At 52.3% G+C, this 20,219-nt stretch overlaps 2 protein-coding genes across 7 annotated transcripts in view; one reads left to right on the top strand and one right to left on the bottom strand.

Annotated features, from left to right (window-relative positions):
* The first annotated feature begins 3,143 nt into the window (after positions 1–3,143).
* G6pc3 (glucose-6-phosphatase catalytic subunit 3) lies at positions 3,144–6,584 on the top strand. The gene is made up of 6 exons (XM_051178386.1): positions 3,144–3,384; positions 4,748–4,854; positions 5,180–5,270; positions 5,451–5,569; positions 5,738–5,879; positions 6,086–6,584. Exons 1-6 carry the CDS (start codon positions 3,167–3,169, stop codon positions 6,447–6,449), a joined length of 1,041 nt encoding a protein of 346 aa, XP_051034343.1. The 5' UTR covers positions 3,144–3,166; the 3' UTR covers positions 6,450–6,584.
* A 1,966-nt stretch (positions 6,585–8,550) lies between these two features.
* Hdac5 (histone deacetylase 5) overlaps positions 8,551–20,219 on the bottom strand; it is a 35,855-nt gene continuing 24,186 nt past the window's right edge. For all 6 annotated transcript variants that reach the window (XM_051178355.1, XM_051178364.1, XM_051178379.1 and 3 more), the window contains 23 exons: positions 20,050–20,194; positions 19,852–19,966; positions 19,225–19,355; positions 18,926–19,072; positions 18,724–18,836; positions 18,257–18,388; positions 17,851–18,073; positions 15,600–15,811; positions 15,075–15,353; positions 14,231–14,396; positions 13,403–13,536; positions 12,961–13,081; positions 12,571–12,620; positions 12,296–12,403; positions 11,860–11,915; positions 11,649–11,736; positions 10,544–10,663; positions 10,200–10,297; positions 9,922–10,040; positions 9,409–9,542; positions 9,060–9,144; positions 8,759–8,924; positions 8,551–8,672 (listed from right to left, as the gene is read on the bottom strand). In XM_051178355.1, the coding sequence (XP_051034312.1) occupies positions 8,633–8,672; positions 8,759–8,924; positions 9,060–9,144; positions 9,409–9,542; positions 9,922–10,040; positions 10,200–10,297; positions 10,544–10,663; positions 11,649–11,736; positions 11,860–11,915; positions 12,296–12,403; positions 12,571–12,620; positions 12,961–13,081; positions 13,403–13,536; positions 14,231–14,396; positions 15,075–15,353; positions 15,600–15,811; positions 17,851–18,073; positions 18,257–18,388; positions 18,724–18,836; positions 18,926–19,072; positions 19,225–19,355; positions 19,852–19,966; positions 20,050–20,194 (2,982 nt within the window). In that variant the 3' untranslated portion in view covers positions 8,551–8,632. The remainder of the gene's footprint in view (positions 8,673–8,758; positions 8,925–9,059; positions 9,145–9,408; positions 9,543–9,921; positions 10,041–10,199; positions 10,298–10,543; positions 10,664–11,648; positions 11,737–11,859; positions 11,916–12,295; positions 12,404–12,570; positions 12,621–12,960; positions 13,082–13,402; positions 13,537–14,230; positions 14,397–15,074; positions 15,354–15,599; positions 15,812–17,850; positions 18,074–18,256; positions 18,389–18,723; positions 18,837–18,925; positions 19,073–19,224; positions 19,356–19,851; positions 19,967–20,049; positions 20,195–20,219) is intronic.

Here is a 20,219-nt window from a genome sequence, read left to right as displayed (position 1 = left end):
AATGCATAATATAAAAATATGAGGGACAGGTTGCCCTTTCTCTACTTTAGAGAGAGGCCAAGGGCCAGCTTTGGCACTACTAGTGAGCCTGAACAAAGTTCAAAAGTGTTTCCTTGTGCTCCAACAGGCAAAAACTTCCTTGTGTTGGAGGCATTGGTACAATCATTATAACAGGAATAAAAATTCTCCCCCATGCTTATGTCTTTCTCAGAGGAGTCTTGTCTTTCTGGTCTGGCCCTATAACAAGTCATCTGTAACTCCACTTCTTCAGGGGAGAAGGAGGGAGAGCTGGGGTTAAACCCAGGGCCTTGTACCACCACTAAGCTACATCCTCAGCCCTGATGCCACTTTGTATGACATTGTAATTAGTCTCCTTTCCTCTAGTGTCTGCTTCAAACTCTGAAAGTAGGAATAGCTACATAGAATGTTGCTTTCTATTCATAGACATCTGTTAGGCCCCAGTAAGAGTTTAACAACTAATTAAAATAGAATAATGTAGCTGGGTGTTGGTGGTAAACACCTTTAATCCCAGCACCCAGGAGGCAGAGGCAGGCGGCTCTCTATGAGTTCAAGACCAGCCTGGTCTACAAGAGCTAGTTCCAGGACAGCCTCCAAAGCAACAGAGAAACCCTGTTTCGGGGGGAAAAAAAAGAATAATGTTAACAGTATATCATAATAAAAGTTTTATGAGTATGGTCTCTTTCTGTTTGAAAGTATCTTTCAAGACTTTCACCATTCCTTTAAAGGAAGCTTCTCTATGAAATTTCTGAATCAACACATCATTCATTGGGTCATCATTAAATAAAAAGTTTCACAAATACTACAATACCAAAAGAGTTGATCTCATTATCAAGATGTCTAATTGACTAATGGATTAAATAGCATATACAGCATGGATTTAAGACAAAGGAAAGGTCCCCAACCTGGGCTGGATGGAGAAAGATAGATCTAGATTCCATGACACTACTCAGAACTGCACACAATTTAAATAATTTTTAAAATGTTTATTGAGTTTATTTATTTTATCTTATTTATTTTGGATTTTGGAGACAGGTTTTCTCTGTGTAACCAAGCCTTGGGTGTCCTGGAACTAGCTTTATAGACCAGGATGGCCTCGAAACTCTCAGAGATTTGCCTGCCTCTGCCTGGGATTAAAGGCATGGGCCACCAGCTTGCACTATTTATTTTATTTTTATAAGTATTTTGCCTGCATATATGTTTGTGTGCCCTATGGAGACCAAATGATGGCATCAGATCCCCTGTGGAGTCACAGATAGTTGTGAACCACATGTCAGTGCTGGGAAATGAACCTGGATCCTCAGCAAGAGCAGCAAGCGCTCTTAACAGCTGAGCCATCTTTCCAGCCCCCACAATTTAAATCTTCCAGACACCCAAGTTCAATTTCCAGCACCCTCATGGTGAGTGGGAAGGTTTAAGTGAAAGAAAAGAACCAACTCTTTGTCCTCCACACATATACAAACAATAATAATGAAAAAATAATTTAAAAAAGTTTAAACATTGTGAAGCATGGCTTGAGGGTATAGTTTAGTTCTTGAAGACTTGAGTCTTATATGCCAGGCCTTGGGTTGGATCCCTAGCAACTCAAAATAAACAGCTGTAAATCTGGGTGCTGATGTTGATGGTGAAGTTGAGAAGGTAGTGGTTGGAGCCAGAGCAGAATTTCAAAGACTCCTTAAGAAGTGGGTAGTGGTGGCCCAAGCCTATAATCGGAGCACTCCTAAGGAGTTGGGTCAGATTTATCTCAAAAATCAATAAATTGAAGCTTAACCCCAGCAGAGGCAGGTGGATCTCTATGAACTCAAACCCAGCCTGGTCTACATAGTGAGTTCCAGACAGCCAGGGCTCTGTCTCAAAAACAAAAACAAACTCCATATGAAATTTTAGCTTTTTGAAGCAACTGAAAAACACTTTTTTTTTTTTTTTTCCAAGACAAGGTTTCTTGGTGTCACAGCCCTAGCTGTATCGGAGCTTGCACTGTAGACCAGGCTGGCCTCCAACTAACAGAGATCCGCCTGCTTCTGCCTCCCAAGTGCTGGGATTAAAGGTGCGCACACCACTACCTGGCTGAAAAAGTTTGAAGGGCATGAACTGAGATTTACATCCTGCTTCCCTCCATAACACCGTTTTAATTTTATATCTTCATTTTCATCCACTCTTCAAAAAATTTTAAGAACAAAATTGCTTGAGTCACTAAAAAAATTGAGCACAGAGCATGGTGGCAGACACCCTAAGTCCCAGCACTTGGGAGGCGGAGTAAAGAGGGTCTTTGTGAGTTCGAAGCCAGCCTAGTCTAGTCTACAAGGGAGTTGTGGGAGTGGTGGTGGTGGCGGGGCAATGGAGAGGGTTCATTCCTCTACCTCTAAGCAGAATTATTTCAAAAACTGTAGGCATATGCCCTTCCTCTTCTTACGCAATATTATTACTATTATATTTATCTGCCCAGGGAGGGTTTTTGAATGATAGGAGAGGATGAGGGTGGTAGAGGGCAAGGCGAGTTTCTCGCACATATTAAGCATTGGGTTCTCGAGGGCAGACGTCTCAAAATCAAGATGAAGATTAAGTAGGATGGGAGAATCCTGAGCTAGACACAACTCCAATTTGACTCCCTTCTCTCCAAATAATCTAGAATCGAGAGAAGTGGGCAGCGATGTTGGAGAAGAGAGGACAGATTCAGAAGGTACCCTGGCCCTGGAGACTAGACATCTGCCTTCTCAGCCGCAGAACAAGGAACCGGGACACACCGCCGGTCCCCAGTGTCATCTGTTCCCTGACCCGGAACAGCAGCGGGTTTCTTCTGTACGCCGGCAGCCCACGTGCTGGCAACAGCGGCCACGTGGGGCCCCGAGGAAACGCCTTCGCAAAGGTTTGTCCCCTCCGCTGTCCAGTAGAGAGGAAGGCCGATGAAGAGCGCCTTAGGAAACCGTACCCGCCAGAAGCCCAACTGGCGCGTGCCAGGGGCTAAGGGAGAGGGGCGGGGCGGGGCAGGGCGGGGCGGAGCTTGGTTTAGACCCCTAGCGGGTAGGGCGGGGCCCGGGGCCAGGAAGGGTGGGCTCTAGAGGGCAAGCAGGTAGCCGCTTGGCTTTTGCCAGGGTTCCGGCGCTTACTCCTTACAACCGACTCCAGCCTGGAGGACCCCTGATTCAGCATGGAGTCCACGCTGAGCGCGGGCATCGCGATGGCTGAAGTGCTGCAGAACCGGCTCCCCGGGCTAGAGAATATGTGGCTCTGGGTCACCTTTCTAGGCGATCCCAAGAACCTCTTTATCATCTTCTTCCCCGCGGCCTACTACTCCTCTCGACGACTGGGCATCTGCGTGCTCTGGATCACCTTCATTACTGAGTGGCTCAACCTCGTCTTCAAGTGGTGAGACGAGATGCCTTCGGGCATCCTGATCCCCCTACCCCTTTGAGGCCCTGATCTCCCTCGAGTAGGTACCTCAAAGGCCCTTAGGCCCTAGTTTTCACCTTGAGTTTCTTTACATCTTGGCCGCAGACCTCATCCATCCTCGAACTGTCCGGGTCAGAGAAATGACTTAAGGGGCGTGTTCAACTGCAAATACAGCCTCCGTCGGAGACCTAGATTTTGAAACTACGAATTACATTGTAGTTGAAAAATCTACATTTTAACAATTATTGCTACAAACTTAGGTAGCCGGAAGTCTTTCTAGCTAACGGTCTCACGCTTCAGTTTATTTGCTTGACACTGTGCTAGGCACCAGTTGCTTTGTAAATTAAGATGTGGTCCCTGGTTCAAGCTCAAAAGTATAGGCAATGCTAGGAGACTTACTAGAAATACAGAATCTCAGGCTCCAGGCCAGATCTGCATTTTAACAAGCCCCCTTGGTTGCAGAGTGCCCAGTGGAGTTTAGAAGGCACCGAGCTCTAGTGACTTGTCCTGCCTGCAGGGAATGCCTCTCTTTTCCCCCACAGTTGTTTGCATAGCTTATTCTAAGAAGCCATGGTCCCATATCACTGGGCCTCCTGCAGCCCTTGGGGTCTGCCTGTGCCACCTTGTTTGTTTGTCTGTCTCTGGAGTGTGGAAAAGAGTTTCTGGACGTGCAGCTCCACCTCAGCTGCTGTGGCCCAGTCCCCAGCCTTAAAGTAGGATGGAGGTTCATAAAGAGATGCCTACTGGGCTAGAAGGACATACTGAGAAGCAGACTAGGAGCCCCCCCTCCCCGCCGACCCTTTTCCACAAGTGCTTCATCCTTACTTGTAAACCTAAAAGCAGCTGTCTAATCATTTCCTTCTGGCCTAACGGCCCCTATCCTGTGCTTTGTGCTTCCCCTCCTTCAGAGTCTGTCTGAGTAACAAAGCCTCCAAGTCCTCCTCCTCCTTCACTGAAACAAGATTTCACTATCTAACCCAGAATGGTGGTCCTCCTGCTAGGCCAAGGAGAGTTGGATTTTTTTTGGGGGGGGGGGCTGGGGCAGGGAATGTCTTAGTTTTTCTCAGACTGCTCTGTACATTCCCTCCCAATTTGACACTCAAGGCACTCACCTATATAATTCAGGAGTGGGTAACTCAGGCTGAACCCAGGAACCTGAGTGGAGGAGCAGGGATTGTGTGCCTCTCTGTGCTTCAGATTAGAAAATCATGGTAAGATAAAAGAGCTGGAATCAGAGTGCCCTTCTGAGTGCACCCAGCAGGTCCTCCAGATTCCCGCTGTTCCCTGGATCCCTCCAGCACTGTGTATGTCATATGGCCTTGTATCTGGTGTCTTCTAGGTTTCTGTTTGGAGACAGGCCCTTTTGGTGGGTTCATGAGTCTGGGTACTCCAGCCACACTCCCATCCAGGTGCACCAGTTCCCCTCTTCTTGCGAGACCGGCCCAGGTGGGAAAAGTTCCAGTTCGGATAAATGTTCCCATATACTTCAGCTAGGGTGGTCCAAACAGGCCCAGCCTCTCAGTTACTAGTCCAGAAAACGAGCCTTGGGGAAAACCTCTGCTGGCTAGTTACCCCACAGAGAGTAAAGCCATGGGACATGGCGACAAGGCAGAAGCCTGAGAACCGTGACCTTGAGAAAAAGGTCTTGGAGGAAGTGATCAGCTGGTAATGAAAGCTGCCTTCACATCCAGGGGAGGCGGGTGTGTTGAGGGATCACCAGGGGCACGTGCGTTTTATTTTTTTCACCATGAACTTCTGGATCTCTCGACAGGCAGCCCTTCTGGCCATTGCATGATCACAGGAGCAGCTCTCTGGCCTATAATGACAGCCATTTCTTCCCAAGTGGCCTCTCGGTCTCGAAGGTATGATCATGGTATTTCTTGTCCATCAGTAGGAGCATTCTGGACCCCAGAGTCTCCACAGCATATAAGTTTGGGAACTAGAGTTGTGACCTGGGGGTCCTGGGCAAACTGAAGTATTTGGATGCTGAAGACAGCGAAGCCATGTTCATCCCTTGAGCCATTTGTCTCTCTTCTTTCTAGCCCCTGGGTAAGGGTGATTCCTAGCCTGGCTTATTGCACCTTCTTATTGGCTGTCGGCCTATCTCGGGTCTTCCTCTTAGCACATTTCCCTCACCAGGTGTTGGCAGGCCTTATAAGTGGTGAGCAACTGGGGTAACAGGGTGGGCCAAGAGGGTGTCTTTGGAAGTGGGAGGACCAGTCTAGGAACTTCCCAGCATTCCCAGCTGCTGTAGAGCCAACACAAAGGTTGCAGATGAGGGGGTAAATCATTTCCTCAATCATCTGGTAAATGTTTTGCATCCCTCTAGGTGCTGTCCTCGGCTGGCTGATGGCCCCACGGGTGCCCATGGAGCGGGAACTTAGCTTCTATGGGTTGACTGCCCTGGCTCTCATGCTGGGTGCCAGCCTCATGTATTGGACTCTCTTTACACTGGGCCTGGATCTTTCCTGGTAAGTCCTGCTTTGGAGTCTAGGCAGCTGAGCCCTGTATCTAGATGGTGGGTCTCTGGTTCACTGTTGCTATAAAAGGACACATGAACTGTTCCTAGACAGATGTGGACTCAATACATGGGAGCAGGCCCCCAAGGGAAGACAACTAAGAGCCAGTGGCTCTCTGGATTCCAGTCTTCCCTGGCAAAGACTCTGCTTCCCCACAGGTCCATCAACCTGGCTTCCAAGTGGTGTGAGCGGCCCGAGTGGGTACATTTGGACAGTCGACCCTTTGCCTCGCTGAGCCGTGACTCGGGAACTGCCCTGGGTCTTGGCATTGCTCTACACTCTCCCTGTTATGCCCAGATGCGGCGGGTACACCTAGGAAATGGTCAGAAGATAGCTTGCTTTATGTTGGCCATCGGGCTGCTGGTTATCTTGGAATGGCTGGGCCACCCACCTCAGCTCAGCCTCTTCTACATCTTCAACTTCCTCAAATATACCCTCTGGCCCTGCCTGGTCTTGGCCCTTGTGCCCTGGCTGGTGCACACATTCAGTGCCCAGGAAGCACCGCCCATTCGCTCCTCTTGATGTCTCCTGCCTCCTTTGCCGCTCTCTTGCCCAAAGACAACACTCCTTGACCACCACACTCTAAGAGGCAGTCTTTTCCCTGGGCTAACACTGAACTTCGTTCCCATTTCATGTTCTGCAATTTTAGCCCCCTTTAAAGACAGATTTGTTTCCCAAGGAGGCTGTTTCCAGCCTTTCCCCAGGGTCCCCACAAAACAAAAAACAAAACAAACAAACAAACAAACAAAAAAAAAAGCAGCACCAGGTGTGGTGGGGATGGGGTGCTGGGTTCCTGACATTCACAAGCTGCTCAGGAAGGTCTCAATAAAGCTCTTGAAAGTTCTGATTTCCTTTCTTGCCTATGCTCACATCTCAAGTGACCTTGCCTGCATGTATACCAACGGAACCTCCACTTCACACACAGACAAAAGTAAAAGGGGGCTGAAAACTCAGCTGAGACTTCACCCCTCTGCAGAGATCTCTTGAGATATGGTGGCAATTCAGTGGACACCCCACAGGTACAACAGGGACCTCCCACCGTGGCCCCCCACCCCACCCTTAGCCTCAGACAGAATTCTAGTCCAAGGCTGAAGAAAAGGCAGCATTTGTTAGGAAAGGAATAAGAACTTTTACTCCATTTGGAAACCCAGAGAACAGACATTCTTCCCAGAAGGTACTGCCACAAACAAGTTTATTTACACAAGGACACACAGTGTGACAGGATACAAAATACTTAACTAAAAAAATGTCCAGGGGGACAGAGCAGGAGTGGGTTTACATGAGAATGAGACCAGCCCGTGGAGAAAGTGAGGCCTGGAGCCCGGGGCTCAGTGCAAGGATGATCTAGACAGTACGCAGACAGCAAACTAACAACTCTCCAACTCCCTCAACCCTGCTTAGGCCCCCGCCAGGATAGTATGTAAACAGATTGCTGGGCCCTGGGGATGGAGAGAGAATGTAGAATAGAAAAGGAGTTGGCCCCTAGGTGCCATGTCCCATCTTTGGTTTCCTACAGACTAGAACACGCTCACTGGAAGCCTGTGGGCTGCAACCTCTGGACACAGGTTACTGGAAAAGATGGACAGCCCCAAACCCCTCCTACTGAGAGCCCTGCCCTGGGCTTCTGGGCAGAGGGTTCTGGCCTTGTCCATTCTAGAGCTACCTCTTTCACCATGCCCAGGCTTCAAAGCAAAAACACTCCAGAAGGGAATTGAGTCTTAACCCTTCCACGTGCAGCAGGCTGATGGCTGAAGAAAATCTGGTCTTGAACATCAAAGGGGCTTGCTTGCATGAACTTGAAGCCCCCACATAGTCTACCTTCTCCCCTCCCTCTGCTGGCCCGCACAAGGCAGGAAGGTCAATAAAACAGAGTGGAGAGCCTGCCTGTGTATGCAGGTCCTCCCGGTGCCCCCAACCCAGCTGCAGGTCACTCTGTAACCTTCTGGGCTCCTGGGAGTATGAAACAAGAAATCTGGTCACAAATCTAAGGCCCACATCCGGGGCACAAATCTGCAGTGCTGAATGAAGCCAGAAAAGGGTCTGCAAAATGCTGAGGACAGAGAGGAAGGAAGCACAGGGTGGGGGCCTACGCCCCTCCACTCTGCATCCTTTTTTGTTGTTGTTTGTTGGTTTTGGGGGTTTTTTGTTTTGTTTTTTTGGGTTTTTGAGACAGGGTTTCTCTGTATTGTTTTTGAGCCTGTCCTGGCACTCACTCTGTAGACCAGGCTGGCCTCGAACTCACAGAGATCTGCCTGTCTCTGCCTCCTGAGTGCTGGGATTAGAGGTGTGTGCGACCAACACCTGGCTCTGCATCTTAAGTAGTAGTGGCTCCTCCTGAGGACGGAGAGGGGCGGAGGTGAAATTAAGGCATTCCCGGAAAGACAGCCCAAGCCAAGGCACCAACTTACTGTTCCCATCATGGGTAGCTCCAGAATTGGAGGTACTGTCCAAGGCAGAAAAGAGTACAGAGAATTGGGTGTGAGACAACAACAGAAGTGAATGCTGCACTCAACCCCCACAGAAGGAATGGACTTCTAAAGCTGGGACGCAGACCATGTGGTGGGGTAGGAGGGCTGAAGCAGCTTGGAAGGGCAAGGCTGAGAGACCCACACGGCACACGCTGTTGAATGTGTGACTTTTTGTTTTTAATAGAAAAAATAAACAAAATCACAATGATGAAGCCCAGAGGAATGGGGGCCAGGGTGTCACAGGGTAGGCTCCTGCTCCATGGGCTCCTCTGCTGGCCTGTGGGGACAAGCACAGGGAGGGACTGAGTAGAGAGCACTCACTACCTTAGGCCAGGGCAGGGAGCTGGGAGGTGAGGTGCTTACCTGGGGCTGTGCTCTTGAGTGGCAACAGCCTGGGCCTGCTCAGCGCCCACAGAAAGCAGGGCCATGGCGCTCACAGTCTCTGCCTCCTCCGTCTCACCTGTCTGAGCCTCCCGCAGAGAGCAGCCCAGACCAGTGGCAAACCTCTGTACACAGCTCCAGTGTTTGCCTGTGAAGAGGGACAAACAGGTTCAGGGAGAGCACACTGGTCTAGAGGTACCTGTTAGCCCTGCTACCCCACTCCCCATGTGCCCCGCCTGCCTGGCAGGTTGAGGTATGAGCCCCTCTGCCTGTCCCCACGCACTCTGGATCTCGATGACTTTCTCTAGGGTGGCAACTGCATTGATGCTGGGTTTTTGCTGCAAGACTGCTTCATCCAACGGCTGCAGCTACAGAGAAAAGAAGAGCAGGCTTAGAATGGGGTGAGGGGCAATTTCTAGCTCTCCAACTATCCCCATTCAGCCCAGACAGTCCTGCACTGGCAAGCACAGGCTTTTGGGAGGAAGCGCTAATCAAAAAGCCTTCCTTGGCCAACTATTCTCAGACCTAGGCAAACCTCAAGGAGCCCTTAAGATCGCTCGAGCCAGGGAAGTGGATATCCCTGCTGACCCATTAGCCCCCACCTTTGTCCCCCAACCGTGTTACCCACTCACCTCTACACTGAGCAGAGCCGAGACACAGGCCTCAGAGGCATCACAGATGGCGGTCAAGTCATGGCCTCCCTCCAGGGCCAGCACCACCCGGCCCCCTGCCAGTGTCATGAGCTGCCTGGTCAAGTGGCCAAAACCTTTGCATGGGAGTAAAGAGATAAGGATAAATGATAAATTGTATCAAAGAAAAGAGGAGAAGGAGAAGAAGAAGATGATGATGACAAAGGGTAGGACAGCAGACTTAAGCCCCAATACATCTACGATGAAATGAAATGTCAGTGAACTTAATGGAGCACGGGCTAAGTAAGATGTGATGCATTTCCTGTCAAGACCTGTGAGCTCCAGTGGAAGATACTTTGTTTGCTACCCACTTCTACCTGCTGGCCCCCACGGCAGGGTTGGCAGTAGAGTAGGTAGAGCTAACAAGTCTTAGGACTTGCTCCCTGCAATGTCAACTTATTCCCTGTCCCATGTGCCTCCATGTTCCACACCCTCCCAGACCCCTAGTAGGCTCACATCTGGCGGTGACAGAATAGCCACCCAGTGGAGACAGATGTCCTTCAACAGCATCAAAACCAGCGGAGACTAGGACGACGTCAGGTGAGAACTCGTGGGCAATGGGCATCACCACCGTCCTGTAAAGGGATGGCCCAAGCTGATGCCAGCAGATGCCAGGCTGAGCCCTGCCACGCTGTTTCCCATTGAAGCCATACCCCTCCACCACCCCAACTGAGTGCCTGCTGCCCCTGCCAGCTCAGGGTCCCACCCCTCCTTTTTCTCTTCTCAGTCCCCACCTGAAGGCTGTCAGGTATTCCACGTCTCCAATGGGGGGATCCACACCTCCTGTCCATGCCACATTAACATTGTACCCCACGCCTGGCCCTCCACCAACCTGGCATAAGGTAGGAGAGGTTACTATCACTGCCCTGGGTCCCAAACACTGCCCACCCCTTGCCTCCAAGGTCTCACTCCATTGACCCCTGTCTTGCCTGACTGGCAGTCAGACCCATGTGATCCTCCCACTAGGAGCCCAAGAATGCCACAGGGGCCATCACCATGAATGGACTTCTGTGGCTCCCTGCCCAGTCCTAGCATGCTCCCTCCCAGAAGGGCTCACGTGAAGGCCCAGGGGTTGTACCTCTTCAGGAGCCCCAGAGCCCGGAAAGAAGTTCCCATTGTCATATCGATGCAGGGAGATGTAGAGCACAGAGGGGTCGTCGTAGAATGCTTGCTGGGTGCCGTTGCCATGGTGAATGTCCTGAGGAGGGTAAGTAGAGGGTGCTTTGGGCACCAGCCTAAGCTCTAATCCAAAGGTTCACATGCCACCTGTTCCCCACCCTACCATTAGCTCTGAAGGTGAGCCCAGTGGCTCTGGGCTGTGACACTAAGTTTAGGCTCTAGAGCCACGGGATGAATATGGTTTATTTCCCCACAGAACCCACTTCACTGAAGTGCAAGGGAAACTCAGGCTGGCAAGGAATTTAACACAGGCCAATAGATTCTGGAGAATCTTTTCATGAATTTGTTCTGAGGCAGGGTCTCACTGGGTAGTCCAGGCTAGCCTTGAACTCTCAATCCTCCTGCCTCAGCCTCTGAAATGCTGGGATTATAGTTGTGCACCATACCTGAATACATGTTTTTAGACCAAAACTGGATTTCAAGAATTCTACCCTTGCTGATCAACTGCCCAGTGATTCCTCAAGCACAGTGAGAGGTGTGCTTCCTCCACCAAGACAGCAGAAAGCTGTAGAACTTCCGTAGCCTCAGGGACAGAGGTGTGGCATCCTAGCTAACTAACCCAGTGTCCTCACTTAAAGAAATGGAGGGCTACTGTGGCTGCTAGAGGTGGCTGTGAGCTGCACAGTGTCAGCTTCCTGGCACACAGCAGCCCCTAAAGTAAGGGCAAGGAGAAAAATGGGTCCTGGCAGTAGTGGTAGCACCCCTGTCCCTGCTGCTCAGAGTAGGAAATCATCTGGATGATGGTCGCTGCTAGGGGGAAGATAAGGTAAATGAGGCTAAAAGCACGCTGGGGTCCCCCAGGGAGGAACCACCCTACTGGAATGAAAGGACCTGCCTGTTGATGAAGCAGGAAGGGAATAAACTTATCAATATGTGAAGCCAAGGAGTGAGCCCTAGCGCCATCCAGAGGTGGAGTGGGCCGCCTGGAGGCAGAACCACTTCTGAAGGCCTTCCCTGGCACAGCTCTGCCCATCCCTACCCAGGCATCCCGGCCCACTGCCTACCCAGTCCACGATGAGGACCTTGCCCACATTCAACTTCTGCTGCAGGAGTTTAGCTGTGATGGCTACGGAGTTGAAGAAGCAGAATCCCCTGAGGGGTGTGGGGAGGAAGAAGGGGGCAAGGAGGTCAGCTTGAGTGACGTGAGGTTTGCTTCAAATAAAAGACAGGAAGGGCTGATGGCAGAGGGCCAGGGCAGGGCAGAGTGGTACTCACATGGCTGTGGACTCTTCAGCATGATGTCCTGGGGGCCGGATGATGGCAAATCCATTCTGAAGTACAAGCAGAAGGACAACTGTCAGGAAAGCCATGCGGCCAGGGAGAGGGTAGATACCGGCGAGAAGCACAAGCCAGGCAGGGATGGGAACACAGAAATGCATTTTTATGAATGTCACCTACAGGCCCCCAGGCAAACAGCTGCCTCTCCCTTGCAGATACACACAAGAGCCTCAGGCTTTAATGCCTACTTGGTCCCTCCCATGACCCTCAAACCATGGCTATCCCTCGAGCTTCTCCCCATCCTAGCACTAAGACTTTCAAAGTCGCAAAGGACAATGTCTCGATGAAGGGAAGTCAGTGCTGCCCCTAAACTCCTGCTCCTGAAGGCATGGGACCCAGATAAGGGGCACGGAGGCCACCAGTATACCCTTACCTTGAGCTCTCCTGCAGCCACCTTGAAGGCCAGCTCTACCAGGCAGCCCACTGCCATTCGCACGGCACTGGAGGAGTGCATCTCATTCCAGACAGTGTCACTGTCCACCTGCAGGGGCAGGAGATCGGGCTTCAGTGTGCCCTCTGCAGGGGGAGGGGAGGAATGGGAGTGGGCACCAGAGAGCAGGCCAACAGCCATGGGGGGTGGGGGCAGGGAGGAAGGGGCCAAGCAGGGAGAGACACTTGCCCTCCTCCACTCCCACTTATCCAACTCACCCCAATGCCCCCACAAGGCAGCATGGCATACATCTTCTGGCTGATGGGCCCTGAAAGGAAGAGGGACAGAGATGCTCTGAAAGGTGTCCCAGTTGCCAGTTGGCATGGTCTATGCAGTCCATCCCAGCTGACAGCCTCAACCTTCTGTTCTGGGGAGATGACCTACCTCTAGAGGCAAACAGTAGGGGCACAACAGATTGGGAGGAAACACAGACCACCACGTCCACCTTTATGCCTGACGCCCAGTATGTTCAATCTGCATCTAGGCTAAAGGCACCCTCTTGGGGTGTGACCCACTAGGACTGCTGTCTGCTCTGGCTTGGTGGTCTTCCTCACAGCCCCATTACACTCAGACTGAGGACACACATGGGACCATGCCCTGCAGCTCACCAAGCAGCTTCTTGCTGTCCAGCTTCTGCCGGTTGAGGGGGCTGGTCCCATAGAGCAGGGTGTGGTACTCAGAGTGCACTGTTTGGATTTCATCCAGCGTGGCTTTACGACCCCGGATCCGCTGCCAGGGGAGGTCAAGAGAGGCCAGAGAGCGTTGACAAAGCTCGACTCTCTTGACAACTACAGCCCAAAGCTCACAGAGCCAACCTCCAGGAGAACTAAAGGATTTGGAGTAACCATGCCTTGGCCCTTGAGAGACCCCACTCCAGAAGTCTTTCCCAGGTTAGCTGAGACCCTGAGGGAAGCAAATTCCAAGGGATGGGACTGGGGAAGACTCAGAACTGACTGGAGGGCTAGGGTGTGGGAGAGGCTTTGGTAGGAGGAGAGTGAAGGCATAGCTCAGATGGTGGAAATCCCAGCTGAAGGTAGGGGGCCCCCTCACCTCACACTTGCTGAGCAGGCCAGTTTCCTGCAGCCGGGACCAGATGCTCTGGATGCGGCCGGCGTGCTCTGGGTGTACATGTGTGTTCCCGCACATGCACTGGTGCTTCAGCATGAACGTGTCATAGACCACACCTGGGCCACAGACCCTTGCGTCAGCCAGAACTGTTCTGAACCCTACTGCACACCCTGCCCTGTCCTAATAACCATCTCTGGCTATCCTAGCTATCCACCAACATTCACCTACATACCCTCTCTCCTCTCTTCAAACCCAGCCTTCTGCTGCTGGTCCCATTCTGTCCTCTGCATCTCCTATACGGTCCCCATGGTCCCTCCCTCCTTTTCCCCGTCATGTCTGCCCATGCACTGTTCCCCTCTGGTGAGATGGAGTCAGTAAATCTGTACCGTGTCAGAACTGAGCATGCATCATCAGCCTTATGGGCAAAAGCCTTCCGGGTTCTACCGAGGCCTCACTGTCAACCCCACAGGGAGGAAGCAGACCAGGAGGCTGGAAGGGCAAGAACTAAAAGGGGCAATGGACTCTCCACCCAAGGCTCTGGGACTTGTGGGAAGATGATACAAAGGCAGGTGCCCCAAGTGGGGGGTGGGGGGTACAGAGAAGACAATGCTGCCCCAGGGGGTAGGAGCAAGGCTGCCTAACCTCCTGCTTGGAGAGAAGTTGCTGCTGCTCCTATGAATAGCTGTGGCGCACACGGAGAGATGAGGCGCCCTTTCCCCTCCATGCAGTGTGTGTGCAGGACCATGGATGCTATATATCCAAGCCCCCGGTACACGGTGAAAGGACGGAATGGGCAGTGGTGGGGGTTACCTGTGGTGAAGAGGTGCTTGGTGGGCTGGTCTGGGGGGCTCTTCATGCTCCCGGGAGCAGCAGGTGAGGACTGGGTGCGGCCCAGGGCCTGATGAGGCACAGTGGCCAGGCTGAGGGGTGCCTGGTACACCTGCAGGGGCTGTAGCTGCTGGGCATCTGTGAACAACTGGGAAGGAATAGGAAGACGCCTGCATAAGGCACAGCCTGGATGGGACTGAGTACAGGGTCCTTTCAGCCTGCAGAGGGCCCCCGAGTTTCCTCCTTCCCCCACCTCCTCCCACTAGCTCCCTCCAGGGACAGGAGACACTCCAGCCTTGCCATCTCCTGCAAGATGGGGAAGATGGGGGATGTGATGAGTCACTCCAAATAGTAGCATTGAGGTAAGAGGCTGAGAGGGGACGGGGGTGGGCGGGGGCGGGATGAGTCAGGCCTAAGGGTTTGGGGCTGTGTCCGCAATGAATGGAGCGCACTAGGCTCAAGGCACACTGTAGTAACAGTGGGTGTGTGTGTGTACACAAGCACACATGCACGGAGAGACCAACGCACAACCAGCCGATGCAGGCACAAACGCAGATACACACAGGCCATGTGTTTGCACACACGCACAAAGCACACTGCACAGTTAAGAGTCAAGGGCAGCCACAAAGGGAGACTGGCAGGCAGGCAGGCAGAGTTCAGGGACCATACAGGAGCCCCCTCCCACCCCCTCCTGGTCTCCCCTCCCCTTCCTGTTCTTTAGAAAGCTGCTTAAGGCCTGGCAACTGCACCAATGGGGACTGACAATTAAGAGTGGAAATCGGGGACGGACGGTCGCGGCGGCGGAGACCAAGTATGTGGGAAGTACCTTTTTATAACCAGCACTGGACTCCTCCAAGTCGGGGCCCTCATCAGGACCACTCTCGCCTCCCTCATCCTTGACCTGAATGCAGTCTTCGTCTTCGTCTTCTTCATCCTCCTCTTCTTCTAAGTCTTCCTGGGTGCTCTCGCTCTCCGTGGAGCCTTCCCGTGGCATGGTCAGGGCCCCCTCCCCCAGCAAGGCCTCCTGCTGCTCTGTGAGCTCCTCCTCTGTCTCCTCAGGGTGGGTGGTGGGCTGCCTTGGCAGTTCCCCAGTCTTGGTAAGGATCTGGGAGAAGAAAGCACATTGTCTGGGGGTGGGTGCGGCTGTGGCGACCTTTAGCCCAAGTAGGTCTACTACCCTCCTCTCCCTCTCCCAGCCAGGCAGGCACCTGTCCACACGATTGATTCTATGTGAACTGGAAAATGCGAAGGTGGCTCCTCCAAGCACTCAGCTGCCCAGGTTCAGCCCCCACGTGTCTTGCCAGCCTGGGTCACTCCTGGGTAGCCCAGGACATTGCCTGTCTGGATGTACCTTGCCCAGCTGCATCTGCTGCTGCTTCTGCTTCTCTAGGAACTGCTGGTGCTGCTGCTGCATAACCAGCTGCTGAAGGGCCTGGGGGCTCTGCGGCAGTGGGGAGGACTGAGTGCGGCTCAGAGGCCGGTGCCTTGGGAGCTTGCCCACTGTCCTCATGCTGGTGGCCACACGTTCACCCGTCACCAATGGGGACTGCCCATGGAGTGGCACTATGGAGGTGGAGAAGGGGAGTAAGCACTACTTGGTGGGGGGCATCCTGTCCCCGAGGCTGAGCCCCATCCTCTCTCATCCCTATACCTTAACAGTGCGCTCTGTGCCTCTGGCACCAGCAAACCTTCCTAGAGTCACTTTTCTATCCCTTTGGTTTGCCTGAGTGTACACAAGTAGTTCCCAGCCCACTACATGTAGGAACAATGACTGTTCTCTCCAACTGCAACAAGATCTCCCTGCCAGTAGACCCTGTAGATCCTGCCAGGCTGAGAAGTTCTGGGCCAAGGCCACATGTATTTCTAGCAGAGCCCCTAAGAATGTTGGCAGGTGCTAAGGGCTGACTGTCTAATACTGTCCAATGTCACTGCTATGGGCAATGAGTGAGCCCTCGAAACATGACGTAAATTGACATGAGCAACCAGTATGAAACATACATGGGATTCCAAGGCTCATGTGAAACAAAAACTGAAATGATAATAATATTCTAGCTGGAAGTTAAATGTATAAGCTGGGCAATGGTAGTACACGCCTTTAACCCCAGTACTTGGGAGGCAGAAGCCTCTATGATTTTGAGGACAACCCAATCTACAGAATGAGCTCCAGGACTGCCAAGGCTAGATAGAGAAACCCTGTCAAAAAAAAAAAAAAAAGAAAGGAAGAAAGAAAGAAAGAAGGAAAGAAAGAAAGGCAGGAAGAGAGAGAAAGAAAGAAGGACACACAGAGAGAGAATTAGATTAAGAAAAAGAAATTTTTTTAAATAGCCAGGTGGTGGTGGCACACATCTTTAGTCCCAGTACTCGGGAGGCAGAGGCAGGTGGATCTCTGTGAGCTCAAGGTCAGCCTGATCTACATAGTGAGTCTTAGGACATCAAAACTACACAGAGAGGGGCTGGAGAGATGGCTCAGAGGTTAAGAGCACTGGCTGTTCTTCCAGAGGCCCTGAGTTCAATTCCCCAAAACCACATACATGATGGCTCACAATCATCCATAACGAGATCTGGTGCCCTCTCTGGCCTGCAGTGTAGGTCTACATGCAGACAGAATACTGTATACATAATAAATGAATTTCTAAAATAACTACACAGAGAAACCCTGTCTCAAAAAAAGAAAAAAATATTGCTGGGCTTAGTGGCATCCACCTTTAATGCCAGTGCTGGTAGATCATTGAGTTACAGGCTAGTCTGATCTACAGTGAGTTTGAGGCCAGCCAGAGCTATATAGTGAGACTCTTGTCTCAAATAAATTAATAAATAAAATAGTAAAATAGTGTTTGTATGATGTGTATGTGTGTATAGTTCATGTGTGTGAGTGCAGCATGGCATGCATGTGGAAGTCAGAGGACATCCTAGAGTATCAGTCCTTGCCTTCCACCTTATCTAACATAGCATTCTTAATGTTAACTGCTATATATGCCAGGCCAGCTGGCCTGTGAGCTTCCAAGGCTTCCCCTGTCTCCACCTCCATCTCACGTAGGAGTGCTAGGAATACAAACGTGTGCTACTGGTTTGGCTTTCTGTGGGGACAGGGGATCCGAACTCAAGTCCTCACATTGGCATGGCCATCACTTGACCCCTCTCAGCCCTCTCTAAGATTTTTAAACATGGTGCAAGTTTTGAGTCAAGTATGGGTTGTAGCTTAGTGTGGTATGTCTCGTCTGAAATTCTAGCGTTCTGGGGGCTGAGAAAAGAGGAGTGTGCCATAAGTCTGAGACCAACCTGGGCTACATAGTGACAAAGTGAGTCCTGCCCTACCCTGCCCACAAAGAAACACCCAACTAAATAAACAGTGTGATCTGCATTATTCCTGCTGGCCAGCTCTGCCATGGAATATGAACTTGGTGACAGCAGCAGGTTCTGTTGCATGCCTGGCATACCAAACATTGGTACCTGATGCTTTCAGAATATGGAAGAAATCCATGATGTTACTAACGGTTGTGGCAGGACCGAAGAGTATCCCTGGCTATCTTTCCCTAAGAGATAGCCTTGACTTGAGCTCCCATGAGAGGCAAACATCCCTTCTCGGGCACACATCTACTCACCAGCTATAAGCGTGCTCTGTTGCCGGGCCTGTTCTAGCAGCAAAACATGCTGCAGCAGGGAAGCATGCCCATGGGGGCTCGTGTCGCCCTCCAATGTCACACCCAGCAGGCAGCCAGGGATGGACGATGTGCTCATGAACTTGCCAGTCAGTGCGCCACCCTGCCGCAGGGACTGAAGGGCCTGCCTCTCAGCCTCCTGCTGTGTTGACAGCTTCGGGGAGGCCTGGTGAATTTGGAGGGTGATGGTAGATAAGGCACAGACTGATACTGTCCCTGTCTTGCCAACTCAGACCAGCATCCCTCATGTACTCTCTGCCCACCCACCGGATCAGGTCATGCCATCTCAGCTCCCTTAGGGCTTTGGGAAAGGTAAAAGTCCTAGCTAGGACATGAGCCCTGTACTTACGGTAAGGTGAGAGTTGGTGACAGTGACTGTGGCCTGCAGCCCTAGGGAGATGTTAGGCAGAGAAGGAGACGTGTAGAGGCTGAACTGGTTTGGGGAGCTGTCCAGAGGGAGGGCCCGGTGCTGGGGGAGCATCTGGGGAGCAGTTGGGAGAGACAGACATGAAAGCAGGCAAAGGAGACACAGCCAAGAGGGGCAGCCTGGACCAAGGCCAAGGGCTCTGAATGGTCTCTCACTCCCCCAACCCTGAGCCCCAAGTGGGGGTGACAGAGAGATAAGAGCCCTTCGGGGCCTGTGGGACAAATAAATCTCTTTTCAAGGCAACATATCCAGGCAAGAACCCTCCAAATGTACACAGAGGCATCTTGGCTGAGCACAAAGCTAGACCAGAAAGAGTCAAGCTCCTCCTACCAAAAGAAAAAGCACCTCTGTGCCCCCTGCCCCATCCCCGGCCTCAGTGAGTCCTGTACCTCAGTGGGGATGTTGGGGACTGAGTCAGTGAAGCCGTTCTCAGCGATGGTGCTGTGGGAACTGTTGGGAGAGCTGGGGCCAGAGCCAGGCGCACTGTTACACACGGACGACACTACAGGAGAAGTGGCTGTCACCTGGGCCTGCTTTGAGCCACCCCCTCCTCCCAGACCTTCACAATTAGGACAGGAGAGGAGGCCTTACCCCCGGGTCCTGTGCCTGTGATTTCGACGGCTCTCTTCTTAAAGGCACTAATGATAGTGCCATCCTTTCGTCGCAGGAGGGGACTGCTTCTCCTCTCCGCCACCTTCTGTTTTAGCCTCGAACGGACTTTTAAGTTGGGTTCGGAGGCTGCAGAGAAAGCGGCCCGAGTCATACTGATCTACACACCGACCTGAAGCCCAGCCCACCAGTCAGGGGCAGCTCAGAGCAGGGGCACTGCCCTCTGCACATGCCCACCTCTACCCTAGGAGCCACATTCCTGGAAACCAGGACTCACGCACCTGTTTTGCGGAGGGGGAAGTCATCACGGCTGTCATATGGCCCAAGCAAAGGCAGTTTGTAGGAGGGAGGCGTCCCAGGCGGGCCGCTCTGGGGAGGGGAACTCTGGTCCAAAGAAGCATGGTGGGCTCCCCTGGGGGTGGGGTGGAAGCAGATCTAGATTACCACCTACCCAATGGACCTGCCACAGCTAGGCGAGTTGTTTGATTTGGAAGATTTGGTTTTGTTGGCTTGTATAGATGTTTTGAAAGAGGGTCTGATATAGCCCAGGCTGGCCTCAGACTTGCTATGCAGTTGAGGATGAACTTGACCCTCTATTCTTTCTGCCTCTATCTCCTGAGAGCTACAACTATAGGCATATGCTATCACACACAGCACAGCAAAGAAGAAGCATGGAAAGGCCACATGGGGGGGGTTACCGACACCCCTACCCCTCATGGAGCTAGGAGTGTACAATACAGAGGGGGAAAAATGGATCCTGGGAAGGTGAGGAGAGAAACAGGATGGAGAGCTCTCTTTCTAAGACAGACTGCAGAACTTGAAAATGGTTTGTAAGGCAGGGAGCGCTAAGCCATCTTGTAACCAGGCAGCCCCTGAGCAGGGCCCCTCTGCCCCCCCAGAGCCATTACCAGCATTTGGGGTGCTGTGGGAGGGAATGGTTGAGGCTGCCTGGCGCGGGCTCCTTTGACTTCGACAAGAGGAATTCCTGGAGCCTCAGCTTTACCTCGGTGCTGGCGATGGCACCTACGGGACAGGACACAGCTGAGCTGGGTGGCGGAGCCGGGGCTGCGGTGTGGTAGGGCGCAGGGACTGCCCACTGGCCTTACTCTCTTTGCTCTTCTCCTTGTTGCGCAGGATGAGCAGCTGCTGCTCCAGCCGCTGTTTCTCCAGCTCCTCCTGCCGCTGCTGCTCCCGCTGCCGCTGCTGCTCCAGCTCTTGCTGCCTCTTAGCGGCCAGCATCTCCTGCTGCTGCTGCGGTGGATGTAGGAGGGCAGAG

Source organism: Phodopus roborovskii, unplaced genomic scaffold (genome assembly GCF_943737965.1).
Source record: "Phodopus roborovskii unplaced genomic scaffold, PHOROB, whole genome shotgun sequence".
NCBI classification, from domain to species: domain Eukaryota; kingdom Metazoa; phylum Chordata; class Mammalia; order Rodentia; family Cricetidae; genus Phodopus; species Phodopus roborovskii.
Note: the sequence above shows the minus strand (reverse complement) of the source record. Positions and strands in the feature narration are given on the sequence as shown.

Bases quoted from the DNA above. Each gene is read 5' to 3' on its own strand.
- G6pc3 (XM_051178386.1), top strand. From the start codon at position 3,167: ATGGAGTCCACGCTGAGCGCGGGCATCGCGATGGCTGAAGTGCTGCAG. The intron at 3,385-4,747 runs GTGAGACGAGAT...GGTGTCTTCTAG, and splicing joins CTCAACCTCGTCTTCAAGTG to GTTTCTGTTTGGAGACAGGC. The intron at 5,271-5,450 runs GTATGATCATGG...TCTTCTTTCTAG, and splicing joins GTGGCCTCTCGGTCTCGAAG to CCCCTGGGTAAGGGTGATTC.